Source organism: Cavenderia fasciculata, assembly GCF_000203815.1.
Source record: "Cavenderia fasciculata unplaced genomic scaffold Scf_Dfasci-G-b-205a01.r1-3, whole genome shotgun sequence".
In the NCBI taxonomy this organism is placed as follows: Eukaryota; Evosea; class Eumycetozoa; order Acytosteliales; family Cavenderiaceae; genus Cavenderia; species Cavenderia fasciculata.
In genome coordinates, this window is record NW_004457737.1 from 363343 (window position 1) to 382466 (window position 19124).

At 31.2% G+C, this 19124-nt stretch overlaps 6 protein-coding genes across 6 annotated transcripts; 1 reads left to right on the plus strand and 5 right to left on the minus strand.

Annotated features, from left to right (window-relative positions):
- Positions 1-251: 251 nt before the first annotated feature.
- On the minus strand, positions 252-2654 carry DFA_02847 (uncharacterized protein; the record flags this gene model as incomplete). The annotated part of the gene is made up of 1 exon (XM_004362398.1): positions 252-2654. The coding sequence occupies one exon, from the start codon at positions 2652-2654 to the stop codon at positions 252-254; it is 2403 nt and encodes an 800-aa protein (XP_004362455.1).
- Positions 2655-3183: 529 nt separating this feature from the next.
- Positions 3184-5628, minus strand: DFA_02848 (uncharacterized protein; the record flags this gene model as incomplete). The annotated part of the gene is made up of 1 exon (XM_004362399.1): positions 3184-5628. The coding sequence occupies one exon, from the start codon at positions 5626-5628 to the stop codon at positions 3184-3186; it is 2445 nt and encodes an 814-aa protein (XP_004362456.1).
- A 308-nt stretch (positions 5629-5936) lies between these two features.
- On the plus strand, positions 5937-6496 carry DFA_02849 (uncharacterized protein; the record flags this gene model as incomplete). Its single annotated transcript, XM_004362400.1, has 2 exons — positions 5937-6007; positions 6073-6496. The coding sequence occupies 2 exons, from the start codon at positions 5937-5939 to the stop codon at positions 6494-6496; spliced, it is 495 nt and encodes a 164-aa protein (XP_004362457.1).
- A 1270-nt stretch (positions 6497-7766) lies between these two features.
- DFA_02850 (uncharacterized protein) lies at positions 7767-9269 on the minus strand (the record flags this gene model as incomplete). Its single annotated transcript, XM_004362401.1, has 4 exons — positions 7767-7831; positions 8079-8513; positions 8560-9011; positions 9133-9269. The coding sequence occupies 4 exons, from the start codon at positions 9267-9269 to the stop codon at positions 7767-7769; spliced, it is 1089 nt and encodes a 362-aa protein (XP_004362458.1).
- A 197-nt stretch (positions 9270-9466) lies between these two features.
- On the minus strand, positions 9467-13239 carry DFA_02851 (uncharacterized protein; the record flags this gene model as incomplete). Its single annotated transcript, XM_004362402.1, has 7 exons — positions 9467-9488; positions 9570-10069; positions 10173-10798; positions 11202-11729; positions 11835-12383; positions 12476-12679; positions 12795-13239. 7 exons carry the CDS (start codon positions 13237-13239, stop codon positions 9467-9469), a joined length of 2874 nt encoding a protein of 957 aa, XP_004362459.1.
- A 469-nt stretch (positions 13240-13708) lies between these two features.
- DFA_02852 (sphingosine-1-phosphate lyase) lies at positions 13709-19068 on the minus strand (the record flags this gene model as incomplete). Its single annotated transcript, XM_004362403.1, has 13 exons — positions 13709-13716; positions 13994-14476; positions 14632-14928; positions 15060-15184; positions 15335-15863; positions 15932-16114; positions 16194-16568; positions 16975-17463; positions 17533-18057; positions 18127-18306; positions 18384-18758; positions 18886-18955; positions 19042-19068. The coding sequence occupies 13 exons, from the start codon at positions 19066-19068 to the stop codon at positions 13709-13711; spliced, it is 3666 nt and encodes a 1221-aa protein (XP_004362460.1).
- Between the last annotated feature and the right edge of the window lie 56 nt (positions 19069-19124).

The window sequence follows — 19124 nt, forward strand, 5'->3', positions numbered from 1 at the left end:
ATATATAGAATACAAATAACAAGAATAGAATAGACAAGTGAGTTAGTGAAAGTGAGTCGATCTGAGTGAGCTGACAAGGTTCTTGAGGGGGCGCAGTCAGACAAAAAAAAATTAAAAAAAATTTTCGGATTGGAAATGCAAATTATTTTGTTTTGCGTTTGCAAAATATCTCTAACTATTTGGATGGCTGGCTTGCCTCACACAAACAAGCTCCTTGCCATCAACCAGCTTTATTACATTACTTTATTTATTTATTGATAATTAAAATTGCTTTGAAAGTTGTAATTATTGTTGTTATTGATATTCATTAATCTTGATGATAATTGTTGAATTAATGGTGATGACCCATTGTGATGAGGATGGTTGTTGTTGTTGTTGGCAACATTATTATTATTATTATTGTTATTAAAATAAAAAGAAGAAGAAGAAGAAGATGATGATGATGAAGATGTTTGGGAAGAGGGGAATTGTGGCATATGAGAATATAAATGTACATATCCAGCAGCACTACTAGTATTAGTTGATCCCATGGGTATGGTAGAAGTAGTCTGTTGTTGTGGTTGTGGTTGTTGATGATGATGATGTTGATGTTGAATAGGATGGTGGTGATGATGATGATTCGGTTGTATCAAAGAAGAAGACTGTAAAGAAGGGGATGAATGAAAATAAGAATCAATCGAAATAAAAGATGGTAATGGGGATTGGTGTTGTTGTTGTTGTTGTTGTTGTTGTTGTTGTTGTTGCTGCAGAGTTGGCAATGGATTCAAAAAATTATGTTGTTGTTGGTGTTGATGTTGATTGGTTGTCGTCGTAGTGGAAGTAGTAGATGTATTTAAAGTATCAATCAAATTTGATGGAGATGGTTGGATATTATTATTTTGATTATTTTGATTATTTTCAATATTATTATTATTATTATTATCATTATTATCATTTTCCTTTTTCTTTTTTTTCTTTTTTTTCTTTTTCTTTTTTGAATCTCTAATCTTTCTTCTTTCAGATTGATAAATATTGAAACATACTCGACATCGACTCATCAAGTATCCATTGCATCGATGGAATTGTGTGAGTGGTAATTGGTCTGGATCAGATCCAGCATTCTTTCTATGATTAATATCTGAACATGATTTAGTTCCATTCAATACATTATTATTATTTTCATCAATATTATTATTATTATTATTTTGATTATTATTATTATTTACATTATTATTATTTTGATCACCAACTATAGCAAAAATAGTAGTAGGAGTAGTAAGAGTTGTATTCAACAAATGTTGTTGATTGATCAACATTGGATTTGATCTAGTTGATGATCTGGGTAAAAGGGAAGATGTTGCATCCCGAAGTTTTCTTCTTTGTGCTTGGTAGTGACTGGCACATCGTTTGCATTTAGCCATATACCCGCCTTTACATAGATAGAATTCAGTCAATGCGAGGTTATCTGGTTTCGTGCCATGAAATGCCTCATGTTCCGAGTGTAAACAATTCTTGGTGTTTGATGTTGTATCAATCACTGAATAATCCACTTCTACATCTTCTTCATCTTCATCAGTTTCAGTTTCATCTTCTCCTTGTTCATCTTCATCACCATCATTTGAGTCTTCTTGGTAGTCAAGGTCCAATGTATGGTAATCTTCATCAACATCATTGCCTCCAACTTGACAAAAATCAATAATATTATTATTATTATTATTGTTATTATTATTTGTTGATAAAAAGGTTGATGTGGTCGACGTCAAAGTTGTTGATGTCGTCGTTGATATCGATGGTGTATCACTACTACCTTTTGTTTTTCTTTTACTATTACTTATTGGAGCTGGTGATGATGATGATGAAGATGGAGATGTACTACTATTACTATTATTATTAAAGTTGGTGGAGTAACCTCGTGGAGACATTGCAGCTTTAGCAATGGATGGTGAGGATGAAGACGATGACGACGTCGCATTATTATTATTATTATCGGATGAAGAGCAAGGACGACTCTTTCTTCTCTCTGCTTGGTAGATATTAAAACATACTCTACATTTACTCTGATGATATCCATTGCATTGATGAAACAGTGATAATGGTAATAATTCAGGATTCGAACCAGTATTTTCCCTGTGTCTTGGGTCTGTGCATGTCTTTGTCTTTTCATTTATATTTACATTATTATTAACCTTATTATTATTATTATTATTATTATTATTGTTTGGTTTGGTAATTGTTGTTTGTCCATTATTATTATTATTATTATTATTCGTAGTAGGAAAATGATGATGATGATGATTATGATCAATAATGGTTTCAATATTATTATTACTACTCATTGTGACAGTGGTTGCATTACTACTGTTATTATAAGGTATCTTTGCTCTTTTCTTTAAAGGGAGTGGTGGAGGATGTGTACCAATTACAATCCCAATACTATTATTATTATTATTATTATTGTATCCATCTATAGTTGTTAGTGGTTGATGATTAATACCCCAAATATTCATTAAAGATGATTGTTGTTGTTGATGTTGATGATAAGAGTTTAATTGATGATGATGATGATTGTATTCGTTGTTATTGTTATTGTCTTGATTATCTACTCCTTCACTTTTTGTTCTCTTTTTGGTGTAGTTGCTATTGTTGTTGTTATCATTGCTCCCTTCATTCCTCATTCTCGATGTTGTTGTTGTATTGGTTAAAGTAATACTACTTTACTGCTTAATATTAATGGTTGTGTTTGTGAATAGTAGTTATTTGTTCTATTCTGTTAATCTTGTTTGTTTGTTAATCATTTACATATTAATATACTGTGATATCAATCAATCTAATCAAATCCAACATTTAATATAGTATTAAGCGATCAATCAATCAATACATTCATTGTTGGGTTGATAATAATAATGATAATGATAGTGATAATAATAATAAATAATAATAATAATAATAATAATCAAAACAGGTTAATTAATTAATATTAACAAAACACACTTTTTAAAAGAATCAATCTATGAGGTGGTTGAGGTGAGGTGTGATTGAGTGAGGGGGGGATTCAATAAAGAACAACATCAGGCTGCTTTTGGCGGTTCAACTCGAATTGGGAATGTCAATCACAAACTCAAAGCCAAACCCAAATTAAGTAATTTATTAAAGAATATAATATATATAAATATTTAATAAATTAAATGTACAACCATGTGGTTCTTATTTTTTCATCAAAATACTAATTAATTGTTGAATAAATGGTGATGTTGGATCTGCATTTTCAGGTATGATCGATTCTGGTGTCACCATTGGTGATACAAATGGTACTATCGATAGTGATGTTGATGTTGGCAATGAAGATGGTGATAGTGGAGATAAACAAGTTGATGATGATGATGATGATAAAGATGGAGTGGCTTCGGTTGTTGTAGTTGTAGTTGTTGTCGTTGTCATGGTTGTTGTCGTTGTTGTAGTCGTAGTTGTTGCCAATGAAGATGGTGATGATAATGATGATGTTGGTAAATCAATTTTCATTTCATCAAAATGATTATTTTGATCACGAATTTGATTTCCTCCATTCTTGTTTTTGTTGTTGAAATTATTATTATTATTATTATTATTCTTATTATTATTATTATTTACACTATTATCCATATTATTATTAATAGTTTGTTGAATTTTGATATTTATATTGACATTGTTATTATTGTTATTATTATTATTATTATCGGTGTATTGATTATCTTCATCTTCGTCGTCATAAGAGTCTGGTCCAATCTCTATATCACTATCAATCATTTGTTGTTGTTGTTGTTTTGTTGGTTGAAAAGAAAACTTTTCTGTTGACCGTTGTTGTTGATTTTGTTCATCATTTGAATCTTCTTGCTCGTCATCAGAATAAAGTGATGGTCGTTTTGCTTTAATTTTCTTTTTGCTAACAATCTTGCTAACAATATTCTTGCTAGCAATATTATTCTTGCTAACAACATTCTTGCTAACAGTATTCTTGGTTGCATTCTTGACCTTTTGTTTGGTGACTATTGTTGTGGTAGAGGCAGAGGTCGGACCTTTGATTTTTGTTCTTGGGGCATCAAGTGGTGGTACTGATGATAGGCCCTTTCTCTGTTTCAGTCGATGCATTCTGCCATACTCGTTAAAACAAGGCACACATTTCCCATGAAATCTTTTATCTATTCGATAAAAGTTGGATACTGGTATATCGTTTGGTGAAGTTCCCCACCACACTTGATGATATTCATTTGTACAATTCTTTGTTGTTTCTTGTTGTTGTCGTTGTTGATTCTTTGTTGTTGTTGTTGTTGTATTATTATTATTATTCTTTATAGTCGGTGTTGTTTTCGTTGGTGATGATTTAAGATTGAAAATAGGGATAGATGGTGTTGATGTTGCATTGTCATCCAACATGACCATATTGTCAGCTTGTTTCATCAATGACCCCAGGTCAAATAAATCATTCTTTTTGAAAAGAGATGAAGAGGATGAAGAAGAGGAAGAAGAGGCAGTAGGAGGTGGAAGAGTCACTGTCACCTCTTCTTCACTCGAACTGTTTGGTGAGATTGGACTATTACTACTACTACTACTACTAATACTAATACTACTATTATTAGCAATAAAAGAACTTTTAATTCTTTTCTTTAATGGTTGATGAGTGACGATTTCCTTGCCAGATACTTCTTTTTCCCTTTGTCGTCTCTTTTCCTCTTCTTCTTTTGCCTTTGCCAATCGTTTAATTTTTGCATTGTTTGTTCTCCAATTGTAACAACGTTTACAAAACCTAGAGTGTACTCTCAATCTTTTGGATCCGGGCACAAAGTAGAACTCGGACACTGGAAGTTCTGGTTTGGTGCTGCAGACGGTTTGATGAAGTGGATTGATACAAGATATGATTTCATCACGTCTCACTCTATTCTTTAATTTCTTTTCCTTTTCCTCTTCATCACTACTACTACTACTACTGTCTGAATCACTATCTGAATCACTACTATCACTACTATCACTTTCACTATCCTTGCTATTATTCTTTTTTCTTTTGTTGTTTCTATTATTATTATTATTTTGATTATTTGATTGTTGATTCTTTATCTTATTCTGATTATACAAGTTGATATTGATTGCTTTACAAGCCATACAAGAATTTACAGGACAAAAAGGATGTAGAATTCGATCGTTGACATGAGCAAAGAGACGATTACTAGTGATACGTCGACCACATACAATGTGTGGACAAGGTTTTGTAGGCATTCGAAGACAACCAGGACAAGATGCACTGTTTGGACATGGTTCCTTGTGCATCTTGTTATCGTGTTTAACTCTGATTCCCCTCGTTGAAAAGAGGAATCGGTCACCTCTTTTACCATTCGTAAACCATGTGTTCCTTCCAGTTTGACAACTATTATGAATACAAGTCTTTTGATATTTGATAGCTTCATCTTGATCTTCTTCATCTTGACCGTCACCATCTTCATCTTCATCTTCATCGTCGTCACTGTCACTAAGCACTTCAATAACAATCTTTATATTATCTATAAATAATGATTCTTCTATATATGGTACAATCTCTAATCCTCTACTACTATTATTGTTATTATTACTAGTAGTACTTGTACTCGTATCATCATCATTATTATTATTATTCTCCTCCATTATTATTTAATATTTCTTTACTTCTACCTTTTTTTTTATTTACATGTATATATATATATATATATAATAATTATAATAATACTTTTTATTTAATGATGATTCATTGTGTTCTCTAGATGATAATAATAATATTTAATCTATCTAACTCTTCTTTTGTTTTTTTTATAAATAAAATTTTAAAAACGAATTTGTTGTTATCAGAATTCCCTTGTCTCCAAAATTTATATAAATCATTTTTTATAATTATTTCTTTATTTGTTTTCTCATTATTATTTATTTGCATACAATAGATTGTTGTATAAATAAAGATGAAAATAATCGTAGAAACCAAGCCACCAAGTTATAGAGAGGTTACGACTGCAAGTCGTAAAACTTCAGAGTATGAACATCACAATCTAGATTGACAACAGATAGATATATAGAACAATAAATAGTGATCATTAGCAACAGTGTCTCTGTCAACACTTACAACTCACAATCATTCATTACTGCTTCCCACTCAACACTCAATCATCTCAATATGATCCAAAAGCGTTACTACTATAGCACCAGTAAATATCATCATCATCATCGGCGATATGTAATCATTGTAATCATTTTACTAACTTACTTTTATTTAGCTGAAGGGGTGAAGGAGCTATCATTTCATGGACAAGAGTATGTTCTCTCTCTCTCTCTCTCTCTCACTTATGCCACTTTTATCGAAGCTTCATGGGAAATACGTCCCGAATTTGGCAGGTTCCATAGACTGAAACAGAGAAAGGGTATCGTATCGTATCGTATAGTACATCAAGTAGATCCATTTAAAGCATTCTTTAAAAGGCTTTTTGTTTCTATCAGACCAACTACTCCCGAATCACAATCATAGTCATCGTCATCGTCATCGGTAAAGAAACCTCTTCACACAACTTGGTTGCCAACCGACTTTGTCACCAATCCAAAAGGAATAGACACTACTAGTCTTTCATACGTATCACATCTTTATCTGTCAATCGTTTATCGATGGGATGCAGCCTATCCATACATTTATGCGACCAACATTATAGATAGTGGATACCCATTGGTTCATCACAATTCTCATCAAATATGGAGATGAATAATATTGCATTCTCAAAATATTGGTAGGCTTTGTGTTGGTGATTTTGGATACTGGTTATGCAACCACCCAAGCTGGTACGACAATCAATTACACAAGTTGACACGAGTGTCGTGACGGGTGTCAAGCCAACTCCGCCAAGTTATACAACACATTTGTCAAATGTTGGCAACCTATTTCCACATACTACCTACTCTCATCTTCCCACTGACATGCTGTCTGTTGGTTGTGATAGACAGTGGCTCAATAGCTTTATGGAAGGGTTGTGACTTTGAGCTTTGACAAATAAATGCTCTGACAACAATCTCCTTGTCTATCGTTCCTCCTTGACAATATCGGCAAAGGAAGGTTGAGTGGTAGTGGAAACTATTTGTTGGATAGTTTCGACGATGGCATATAGTGGTACTGGTGATCGGAATTGGTATCGAAAAGAGAACGACGATGTTGTTGGGTGCTTGGAAGAGTACTTTGGTCAGAGTCACCACTAGAATCGATCAAATCGTATAAGAGATTTCAATCGAATCTATTGACACCATCATGCAGTACAATAACATCTTTTATGTGTGTCCTGTCACCCAGGGACCAGCCCCTCCCCCTTCCAAATGACTGAGAACCAACATTACAAGAGTTAGTTCTTATGTCAAAATTGGTGATGATAATAATCAAATCATGCGCGACTATTGGAACAAATAGAAATCATTTCATTGTGGGCCACAAGACAATGTCCACACCAATCACGAACAAGCTCCTGCAATATCTTTATTCCTCTGCGTTTAAATGGCTAATAAAAGTAACAATTGATGAAAACAGGGTTTATTTTTATTTATTATTATTATTATTATTTATATTAGGCTCCTACTATTATTCATTATTATTAATTATTATTAAATATTATCGATTATTATTTTTACGAATTATTATTAATTATTATTAATTATATCAGGAACATATTATTAATTATTATTATTATTATTATTATTATTATTATTTAGTTGTTGTTGGTGGGTGTTGATATCTTCGGTGCTCGATATTAGATCCATTTCTATTGGGCTTCTCTATTTGGTGGTCTGTTTGTTGGTCGCTTTTTAAATACTATGACTAACACTACTACTATAATAGAGAGCAGTGCAAATGATAAAGCAACAGTGACGATGATAAATGTCCATTGATAAGAAGACTCTTCTGTGCATTCATATTTCAAATTGGAGTCATCACCAAGGATGAGTGCATTGAAGACGGGATCCAGTTCAACCGATTGACTGAACCTTGGTATGTGGAACGTGGTCAACAGATTGAATCCTCGATTTTTCCAGATTTGTTGGGAGACTGGATCATCGTTTGTGAGAAGTGATACTTTGGGGAATGATTGTAATGTTATCAATAATCATTCTACTTGCTATTTTACAGTTCAAAAGGGTCCTTCCAACTTGAACTCTGGTCCATATAATCTGATCACCACGAGATATATCACTTCTGACTTTTAGCTTACCACATTTGTCAAATTCTACTGAATCTGATTGAGTGTGGAATATCACCTGTAATGTGTTGATTGGTGATGACCATACCCAATTAATGATATTGATTCGATATTTGACAGAATTTGGTGATACTTGAATATCTTCACCAAGAAATGAAGTGGTGTTGGTGTCTTGGTATTGATTTACTCTTACATGCAATTGAGTGCGTTGATTGTACATTGTTCCGATAAATATTGATTCACCGGCAGATGTCTTCTCCTCTTGCATCCAAATGATATTGTCAGTTGATAATGTTTTAATGATTGAATTATCTTTCTCGAATGAATTGTATGCCAGTCGTAAAATTGACAACAATACCACTAATCGTTTGGTGGGTTGATAAAAGTGACCTGCCGTTATCCCAAACGGTTGTGTTGAGAAGTTGACTACGATTGACCAATGATGAACAATCCAATAGGGGTTCATGACCACTATCACATTTGCATGACCTAAACGTGGTATTGCAAATGCCATGTGCCGAGCAATTGTTAAGACAGTCCTTCGCAAGAGATACGACTTTGGTTGTAAGCATTTCACCAACTCCAATTTTAACAGTATAATTTAGATCGGTTAAATAAGGTTCTACACTATCCAATGAACAAGTAATTTGTTGATAGTTGTTTTTAATAAACATTGGTGATTTACATTGACTTCCTTGAATGCTTATCAAAACATATGAACTATCTTTTCCAAAATGATTACCGTTGATTGTAACATGTGATTTTTGTCCAGGTATAATATTGGTAACATTATCAATGATGGGTGCATCACTAAAATGAAATGTAATCAATGGTGTGTAATAAATAATGTCTTCAATCTCTGATGGCACTACCATTGCATTATAAATATCAGATAGAATATTATTTGATGGTGTAACATTTGAAGTATTACAATGGAGATAGTGTCCCTTTGAAAGGGCCATTATTTCTTGTAAAACTACCATCTTTGTTGTTGTATGATACACCTTGCCAAAATCTAAATTTAGGGTAGTCTTTGATATTCAATGCTTGACTGAAACATTGATACATTTTTCCGTGTATTATGTTATCATTGAATTTGAATGGGGAATCTATCTATCTATCTATCTGTGATGAAGCCAATAAATAGATAATAATTTCCTCTCTCTCTTTTGCGCAATAGAATAACAAAAAACTTTGACCCCTCCATTATCAAAAGGAGAGAGAGGAAATTCAAAGGTTCCATCTAAATTTATTTATTTATTTATTTATTTAATAATTTGTTTAATACTAGTAATATATTAATATTTTTATTGAGAGTAATGAATGATGGTGATGAATATTATAAAAGTATTAATAAATGTATTATACAATAATAATAATGATGATGATGGATTGATAGACAAGGGTGATGAAGAGACTAATGCAGTGATATTACATAAAAGACCTTCATAACAATGATTACATTGACATCTACCACAGTTGAGACAAAACATTGGTTGTTGATCAATATAGTCTACTTTACAAATACCATTGCCAGAACAAAAGGTACCATTATTTATAGATTGATTGGTTCTACACATGCTTAGATTGATCTGGTTGGTTATAAGTGAAAGTGCTGGATATGTCAAACTGACATTCGGTGTAATATTGAATCGGTGTGTGTTACCTGTCAGATCGAATGTAGTTGTACATGTACGTTGTTCAATACCTTGACAAATACTCATAAATGATTGTTCGTAACTTGAAATCGATACATCCCAAGATATTAGAGGAGAAGGAGTAGTATTGTTTGTTCCATGATTATCCATACCCAATAGATCCCATTCAACTGTTAGCTTTCTATCAATACCAACTATTGCTGTAAGATTCTTAATAACTGGAGCTATATCAAATAATAATATTAAACAATTAATACTTGTGCTTTTTTTTGTGATTATTCTATTGTTTACAATTAATATTAATATTTCATACCTTTAACAGTTTGATATTGAATAGTTTGTTGATCTTTGAATCTGGTTTAGATACAACTATCAACTTAATATTATGTAATTGTGAGTCCAATGTATAAATTGATTGACTGTTGGTCAAAAATGGGATAATACGATATTGGGTTGGATTATCTTTACAATACACAGTATCATTTACCAAGACTGTATAGCGTGGTATACTATTACTATTACCTCCATTAGATGTATATTCAACAGCAAATGTAGAATCATTCAATTGAAATGCCATGATACTTGTAAAGTTGACATCGGTAAAAGTTGTAAAGTTGGTATCGACCGTTGTAAAGATGGTTGTTGATTGATTTGGATCTTGTTGCCTGCTACCATTTGCTTTGATTGTATAAAGTGTGTTCGATGATAAACCTTCAACAAAACACTTTGTAGCATTAAATGATGATTGTGCACCTGGTGAAATGAAATTACTTTGAATCTTTACTTGATTTAGATAATATGATATAACCGTATTTGTCTGTGTACCATCTCCATTTAATATAGGTAAATCAACCAATTCAAATAAAGCTGAATGTGATCCAATATCCCTTACATTAATATAAGTAGATTGTGATAATGTTAATCCAATCATCACAAATACTAATAAGAATATTATTTTCATTTTGTGGTTGTTTGTTATTCTGACTCTACTGTATATATATATATATAGAAAGAAAGGTAATGATTGTTCCCTCTCCCTATATATTGTTCTTCTTCTTGGGACTGGTACCCAACAAAAGCCTAAATATAGCGAGTGGATTGTTGGGATGGGTTTTTATAGTAGAGTACGGTCTCTTTGAGAGTCCCAGCCGATAACCTAAACCCAATTCAATCAACCCTTTCTTTTCATTTCCTTTGAGAGTTTCAAAACAAATAAAATTTAATTAAATTAAAGAAAACAATATTATATTTATTTTTATTTTATTTTTTTAGTAAAACATGTTGGAAAATAAACAAATTAATTAAAATAATAAAACAATGATTGAAGCAATGATAAATGTACAGGTGTAAGATGTAGAGGAGGTGATTAGATTAAAAGCCAAACCAAGTTGTGGTTCTTGGACAATTGGTTTGTTGGTTGGTGGGTCAGTGATCTTTTGGTCACAAACTGAACCTTCATAACCTTGATCACAAGTACATCCCAATGTACCATTACCACAGGTACCATGACCAAAACATAACAATCCAGTAGTAGTAATAGTAGTAGTAGTATTGGTAGTGTTTTGAGTTGTAGAACATAATGTAAAGTTGAGTGATGATTCAAATATAGTTGTTGAGGTGGTGAAATTTGAATTGATTGGAATCACTCTGACAGTGTGAATGGTGTCTGTTACATTGTTGATAGTACATGTTTGATTTTGAATATCTTGACAAATATCATTATTATTAATTGTTGTTGAATTATTATCAGCTGTGACAAGTGATACATTAAATGTAGTTGATACATTTGGATTACCATAGAGACTATTCCAATCCAACTTTAATTGACCATTTTGATTAACAGTTGCTGTTATATTTTCAATTACAGGTGCTATAAATATAAATATTTGTAAATAAATTAAAATAATTAATAAATACTCTGACAAATTATTAAAATGATTTTGTTAATATTAATAATAATAATATTAATACATACCTTTCCAAGTATTAAATGATGGAATGGTAAGTTGAGCAATTGAATCTGGAAGTGATCTAACTACCAAACGAATGGTATGTTGAGAGATCAATGTTTGATCAGTCAAACTAACATTACATAGTTTGAGATTTGTTTCATCTTTACAAATAAGTGTATCATTTACAAAGATGGTGTAGTTTGGTTGATTGTTGATTTGATTTGAAACTGAATCATATTCAACAGTGAATTGAGAATTATCATGTTGATATGCTGAGAGAGTTGTAATGTTGACATTATTGGGTGTTGTTGTAAAGTTGAGACGGGATGATGGATTTGATTTTTGATGTATATCAGCTATGGTACCGACTGCATAGACTTGATTCAATGTGTTGGGTTCGAATTGGTTCGATACAATACACGATTCATTTGAACGCAAACCTTCACATAAACGAGTTCCATTGTTAAGGTAATAATGAAAAACAGTTCCATTATCAGCTCCAGAAATATTAACCAATTTAAATGATGCTGATCTTGATCCAATATCATAAACAGTAACATTAATTGTTATATCTAAAAAAAGAAAAGAAAAAGAAAGAGAGAAGAGAAAAAGGTAAATAATTAATTAATTTCTTAAATATATATGTATGTATGTTGATACATACCTTGATATATATAAAAGGTTGCAGCACCAGTTGTAAGGTTTTGTTTCTCAGATTTGTAACCATCACAATTGGCAATAAAAGTAAAATTGTGAACACCATTGTAACTTGTCATTGTATGATTGATGAGTAGATGACTAATATTGGTATTTGAGAGATATACTTTATCATCAATATATAAATCATAGGTTGTCAATATTGGATTACCTATAACATGAAACAAGAATAATAATTTGTTATAATTTAGGATTTGAATGTAAATAATTGATTAGAATTAGAATGCAATTGATTAATAAATAGAACTACTTCTGCTACTACATACCTCCTATAATTGACCAAGTAGCATTGGCTGTTGAAGCATCACCTTGGAATTGGGATACATTTGCAACGGGTGTTTGAAAGATACCAAAAGTAGAGATTGGAAACCAATGGACCTTTTCCATTGTTTCCTCACCAACGGTACAATTGATTTTCAACTGATATTGTGATGTATTGGAGGGTGGAAGACCAGTACATCTAAGAGTGTCTGGTGTAGCCATGGGTGTGCAATTCATCATTACATGGTCTAAAAAAGCCAAAGGTACAATAGATCCCTGATCAATACAATCTATAAGGTTGTAGGTAATGTATGCGGAATCGATACCAGCCACTACTTTATCCACTTTGAGTTGTGGAAGTGCACAATTTGATTCAATCACAAACAATGATAGAATTACAAATACCACTGCTATTGTTATTACTTTATGATGATTATGATTATTTGTCATTATTACTTATTCTAATATTATTATTATTAGTTAATATGTTTTTGATAATCGATCACCAACCAACTCTACTCTCTTTTATAGTTATCAATCAACTATTATAATAATGAGGGAGGGGTGTTTGTACGTATTCGTACTAGTTCAAGACATATTTCATTATGTATATTATCTCTACATCCATTATATATCTCGTCGTCGTATACAAATAATAACCTGTATGTAGTACCTTCACTAAAAGAATACAATTTTTTAATTTTTTATCATTTAGTTGCTGGGTTGTGAACATATCATGATGGATTACGATGACAATTTTAAAGAGAATGCTTTCAAACATACATAATCAAATTTGGAGGTCTAGCAATGAAGACAAACAAACGCTCGCTGCCTGGCAATGAGATACAGTAGAGTAGTAATATAGATATATATTTTATAATAAATCTTGGTGTTGTCCGTTGAATATGAGCTTATGCATTCAAAGATCTAGAATAATAAAAGAATCATGAATAAATAAATAAATACTGGATTGCCAATAAATAAACAATTTGATTATGTGTATATATATATATATGGTTGGTTAAATATTTTTAATATTGTTATTTATTTTAAACTAATACTAGTTTTAATTTAATATTATAATTTAGAATGTGGAGAAAAATAACAAAAGTTTATAAATTTGTTTATTTATTTATTTTGGTTGATTTAATTTTTTAATTTTAGAATTAAAATAATAATATTAAACCAAAAATTAAAGTAATACAGTAATAGAACAAAGAGTTGAAAGTGTATGACGATGATGATCCATAGATAATAGAGAATGATGAACTAACCTCGCTTGATGATGATGGTTCAATTTTAGTTTGACATAATGTACCATTGTAATTTGAATTACAAGTACAACCCAAAGTACCATTACCACAAATACCATGACCTGAACAGAGTGGTCCTGTTGGTGTTTCAGTAGATGCACATAATGTAAAATCGAATTTAGCTTGGTTTTCAGTTTGATCGAAATTGTCATTGGCTGTTATAATGATAATATTTTGAATATTACCAGTCAAGTTGGATGTACATATCTTTTCATCGATCTTGTCACAAATAACATCATATGGTTCGTTAATATCATTTGTAAGTAATGCAGTATATTTGAATGGTTCATTTGGATTACCATAAACACTTTCCCATCCCAATACAATTTGACCTTTATCATTTACTACTCCTGTAATATTTAATATCTTTGGTGCTATAAAATATAAATAGATTAATTAATATTCATTGCACCAACCACCTTTGGATGAGCATTAACCATGTTGGCAACCATGGCGATGGATTCAGTTTCGAATTTTCTGATAGAGGGGAATACGTCTGGATGCAATGGATTGGTGAGTGAGAACATGCCATAGGTCTTGTTCAAAAGGTTCGAGTGTTCTTGTTCACCGAGATAGACACAACCACTGACCTTGCTGTCTTTCCACTTGCTCTCATCTATTTTCATCAACTCGTCCATAAATTCGAGAATGTCATCATGCTTGATACCATTCAATGGCAAAGTGTAGTGAGAGTGCTTTGGATTGGTTTGGAATTGTTCCTTTAGATGATCTTTGATTTTCTTTCTCTCTTCCTTTACTTTTTCCTTTACACCTGGTGCACTTCTTAATGTACTAAATACTTTATTTCTCATTTGTTTTCTAAAATCTATTAGAAAAAAATAAATAAATAGAAAAAACATAAAAAAAAAAGATTAGATTTGATCAATCAATCAAAATATACATCTATATATATATATTTATAAATGTTATAGATGTTATAATTTTATATTATATTACCTTGATCAGAAATACTGTTAAAAAGTAAAACAGAGGCAGCAGTAATACCTGCAGTAGCAGCTACAATTGTAGTTGGTTGATATGATTCTAAGCAATGATTTGCATATTCTAATAATTTACTCATTCTAGAATTGTTGATATATACGATAGTAATATATAGATATTACTTGATTTAAAGTAATAATTAAATAGTAATAATAATAATAATAATAACAAGAAGTAAGATTAATTAAAAAGTAAAGGGGACAACAATATCCTTGTTATTTTTTAATTACATACCTCTCCAAGTATTAAAAGTCAAAGTTTGATCATCTTTAGAGTCTGGTGATGAAGTTGCTTTTAATAGAATAGTGTGTTGAGAGATTAATGATTCTTCTGTGAGTGGAATTGTACAATAATCACCATAATCCTCTTCGCAATAGACAGTACCATTAACATAGACTGTAAAGAGTATTATGTCAGTACCACCAGTAGCAGCATAATCAAGAGTAAACTCTGAATTATCTGATTGGAATCCTTCAAGAGATGTAATTTCCAATGCAGGATCAGTTGTAAAGTTGAGATAGGTTGTATTGGAAATTAGATTACCATTTACACCGTATACCTTGAGTGTATGTTCCGTATCAGGTGCAAGATTTGTTAAATTACATTTTAGACTAAGAGTTAATCCTATACAACCCACAACGGCAACATCGTCGATATAGTATGTTATAACAGTTTGAGCATCATTTCCAGCAACATTGGCCAATTTAACATTTGCACTATTTGATCCCAAATTTCCAATTACAATATCATATGTTAAATCTAAAAAAAAAAAAGAAATAATTAAATTAATATATTGATTGATTTAATATATGTATATATATGTTTACCTTGTAATATAATAAAATTGTGAACAGCTGAAATTGGATTTCCATCACCAGAATAGAATGTGACTAACAACATGTGGTATCCAAGACCAACATTTATGTCAAGGTTGAAATCAGTATCTTGTGTACCTATTACAACTGGTATATTATCTAATTGAATGTCTACAACTGTCAATGCAGGATTTCCTAAAAAAAAAGTAAATAAAATAAAATAAAATAATTAACAATTTGATTTTAAAATAATATTTTAAAAGTATCTACTTACCACCAACAACTGACCACATAATATTGATTGATTTAGAGGTAATTTGTTTGACTTGTATTATTGGATTTGAAAATGTTGGAAAGGTTGAAATTTCAATTTGATTTGTGGTATTTACATTTACTTGACCGCATTGAAAGTAGAAATAGTATAGTCCATTTGTGTTTGGTGTGAGTCCAGGACATAGTACAGTGTTGGGAGAAACTGACGAACAAATGATTTCTTCGGTGAGCCAAATTCTGGGAAGGAGTACTGGCACTGTAAGACACACTGTTTCATAGGTTATGTTGACTGCAGTCATACCAGCTACGATATTGGTAACTGTAATTGACGGGGTTTGTGATTGTGAAGGTGAAACAAATAACCCTAACCCTAAAACTAAAAGTATTATTAAACTTTTTGTTACCATTTTTCTTTTTATTATTTATATATCTCTTTTTTTTAGTTATATATATATATTTATAAATTTGTCACACGATTAAATTGTCAATCGAAAAGGAGACAACTGTTTAAAAATTCAAAGGACAAATCAAAAAAAAAAAAAAATGGGTATTTATCGCAAGATATTTAGATTTTGATTCAATGAAATGGTCATACTTGGTTGAATTTATTTATCTCTCCCGTGTACATTTACAATCACATTTTATCTCTCTCTCTCTGTGATTAAAAGATAAAAATGGCAAATAATAATGATAGAGTAAGATATTTATTTATTTAATTTGATTTGTTTTGGTTGGCTCATTTTAGAATAATAATATTAAACCAAAAATAAAAGTAATAATACAATAAAAGAAAGAGGATGAAGATGATGATCCATAGATAATAGAGAATGATGAACTTACTGGAACTTCACTTGATGATGATCCAGTGGTAGATGGTCCAATTTTAGTTTGACATAATGTACCATTGTAATTTTGATTACAAGTACAACCCAAAGTACCATTACCACAAATACCATGACCTGAACAGAGTGGTCCTGTTGGTGTTTCAGTAGATGCACATAATGTAAAATTGAAGATAGCTTGATTTTCAGTTTGATCGAAATTGTCGTTGGATGTTATAATGATAATATTTTGAATATTACCAGTCGAGTTGGATGTACATATCTTTTCATCGATCTTGTCACAAATAACATCATATGGTTCGTTAATATCATTTGTAAGTAATGCAGTATATTTGAATGGTTCATTTGGATTACCATAAACACTTTCCCATTCCAATACAATTTGACCTTTATCATTTACTACTCCTGTAATATTTAATATCTTTGGTGCTATAAAATATAAATAGATTAAATTAATCCTTTTTTTTGTTAATTATATAATTATAATGTAGTACGTACATCTCCAAGTATTATAGGTAAATGTTTGATCATCTTTAGAGTCTGGTGATGAAGTTGCTTTTAATAGAATAGTGTGTTGAGAGATTAATGATTCTTCTGTGAGTGGAATATTACAATAATCACTATATTCCTCTTCGCAATAGACAGTACCATTTACATAGACTGTAAAGAGTGGTGTTTCAGTACCACCAGTAGCAGTATACTCTACGATAAACTGTGAATTATCCGTTTGATATCCTTCAAGAGTTATAATTTCCAATGCTGGATCAGTTGTAAAGTTGAGATGGGTTGTATTGGCAACATGGTTACCATTTACACCGTATACCTTGAGTGTATGCAATGTATCAGGTGTAAGATTTGTTAAATTACAATTAACACCAACCACTACCCCCGTACAATTTTGAATGGCATTATCATTGAGATAATATGTTATAGTAGTTTGAGAATCATTTCCAGATATATTATTTAAATAAGCAGTTGCACTATTTGATCCCAACTTGTTAATTTCAACATCAAATATTAAATCTAAAAAATAAATTAATATTACTTATTATATATTTGTATATTTGTTTGTTTGTTTATTTGTGTACATACCTTGATAAATAATAAAAGAAGAGGCAGCTGAAAAAGAGAATCCATCACATTCGGCAGTAAATAAAACTGGATGACTACCAAGCCCAATATCAGTTGGAAAGATGATATTAGTCATTTGTGTATGTGTTATCACTGGGACACCATTGATTTCAAAATCATAATATGTTAATGCAGGATTACCTAAATTAAATAAAAAAGATTAATTAATTAATTAACAAACAAATAATAATAATAATAATTCTATTTATGATACTTACCACCATCAACAGACATTGTAAGATTAAGTGTTCTAGAATTGATAGGGATGACAGTTGCTATTGGATTACCAAGCATAGCATAGGTTTTAATGGAAAGTTTATTTGGAGTATGTACAAATGCTATACCACACATAAACGAGAAATCGTATTGTGCTGTAGAGTTGGGTGACAGACCAATACATTGTAGAGTGTTGGGTGACACTGTATTGCATGGGATAGCATTTCCGTTTAGTGAAAGACCTGGAGTTCCAGGTGGTGAAGGACACTGTGCAACATAGGTGATACTAACCGATGTGATACCAACAACTATTTGAGTAACCGTCAATGATAGTTGTTGTGACTCTCCAATTGAAACAAATAACCCTAACCCTAAAACTAAAAGTATTATTAAACTATTAGTTATCTTTAAAGATATCATTTCTTCACTCTTGTTTTAATAGATAGATAGATAGATAGATAGATAGATAGATAGATAGATAGATAGATAAATAGATAGATAAACAGCACACGACGTCGATCAATAGTGGATCACCATCGATTGGTGAAAGCTCACGTGCAACAAAGATCTTTGTCTAAAAAAAAACCGTCTTTGACAAAGAGTTCCAAGAATACATTTGATCACAATGTCGGTAACATTCGTTGATGTTTGGTTCTTTACTTTGAAGATATAATACGATATTATCATGAAGGTGTCTATGATGTATCGATTGCTTGGGTTGATGATCGTGTCTGTAAACATCA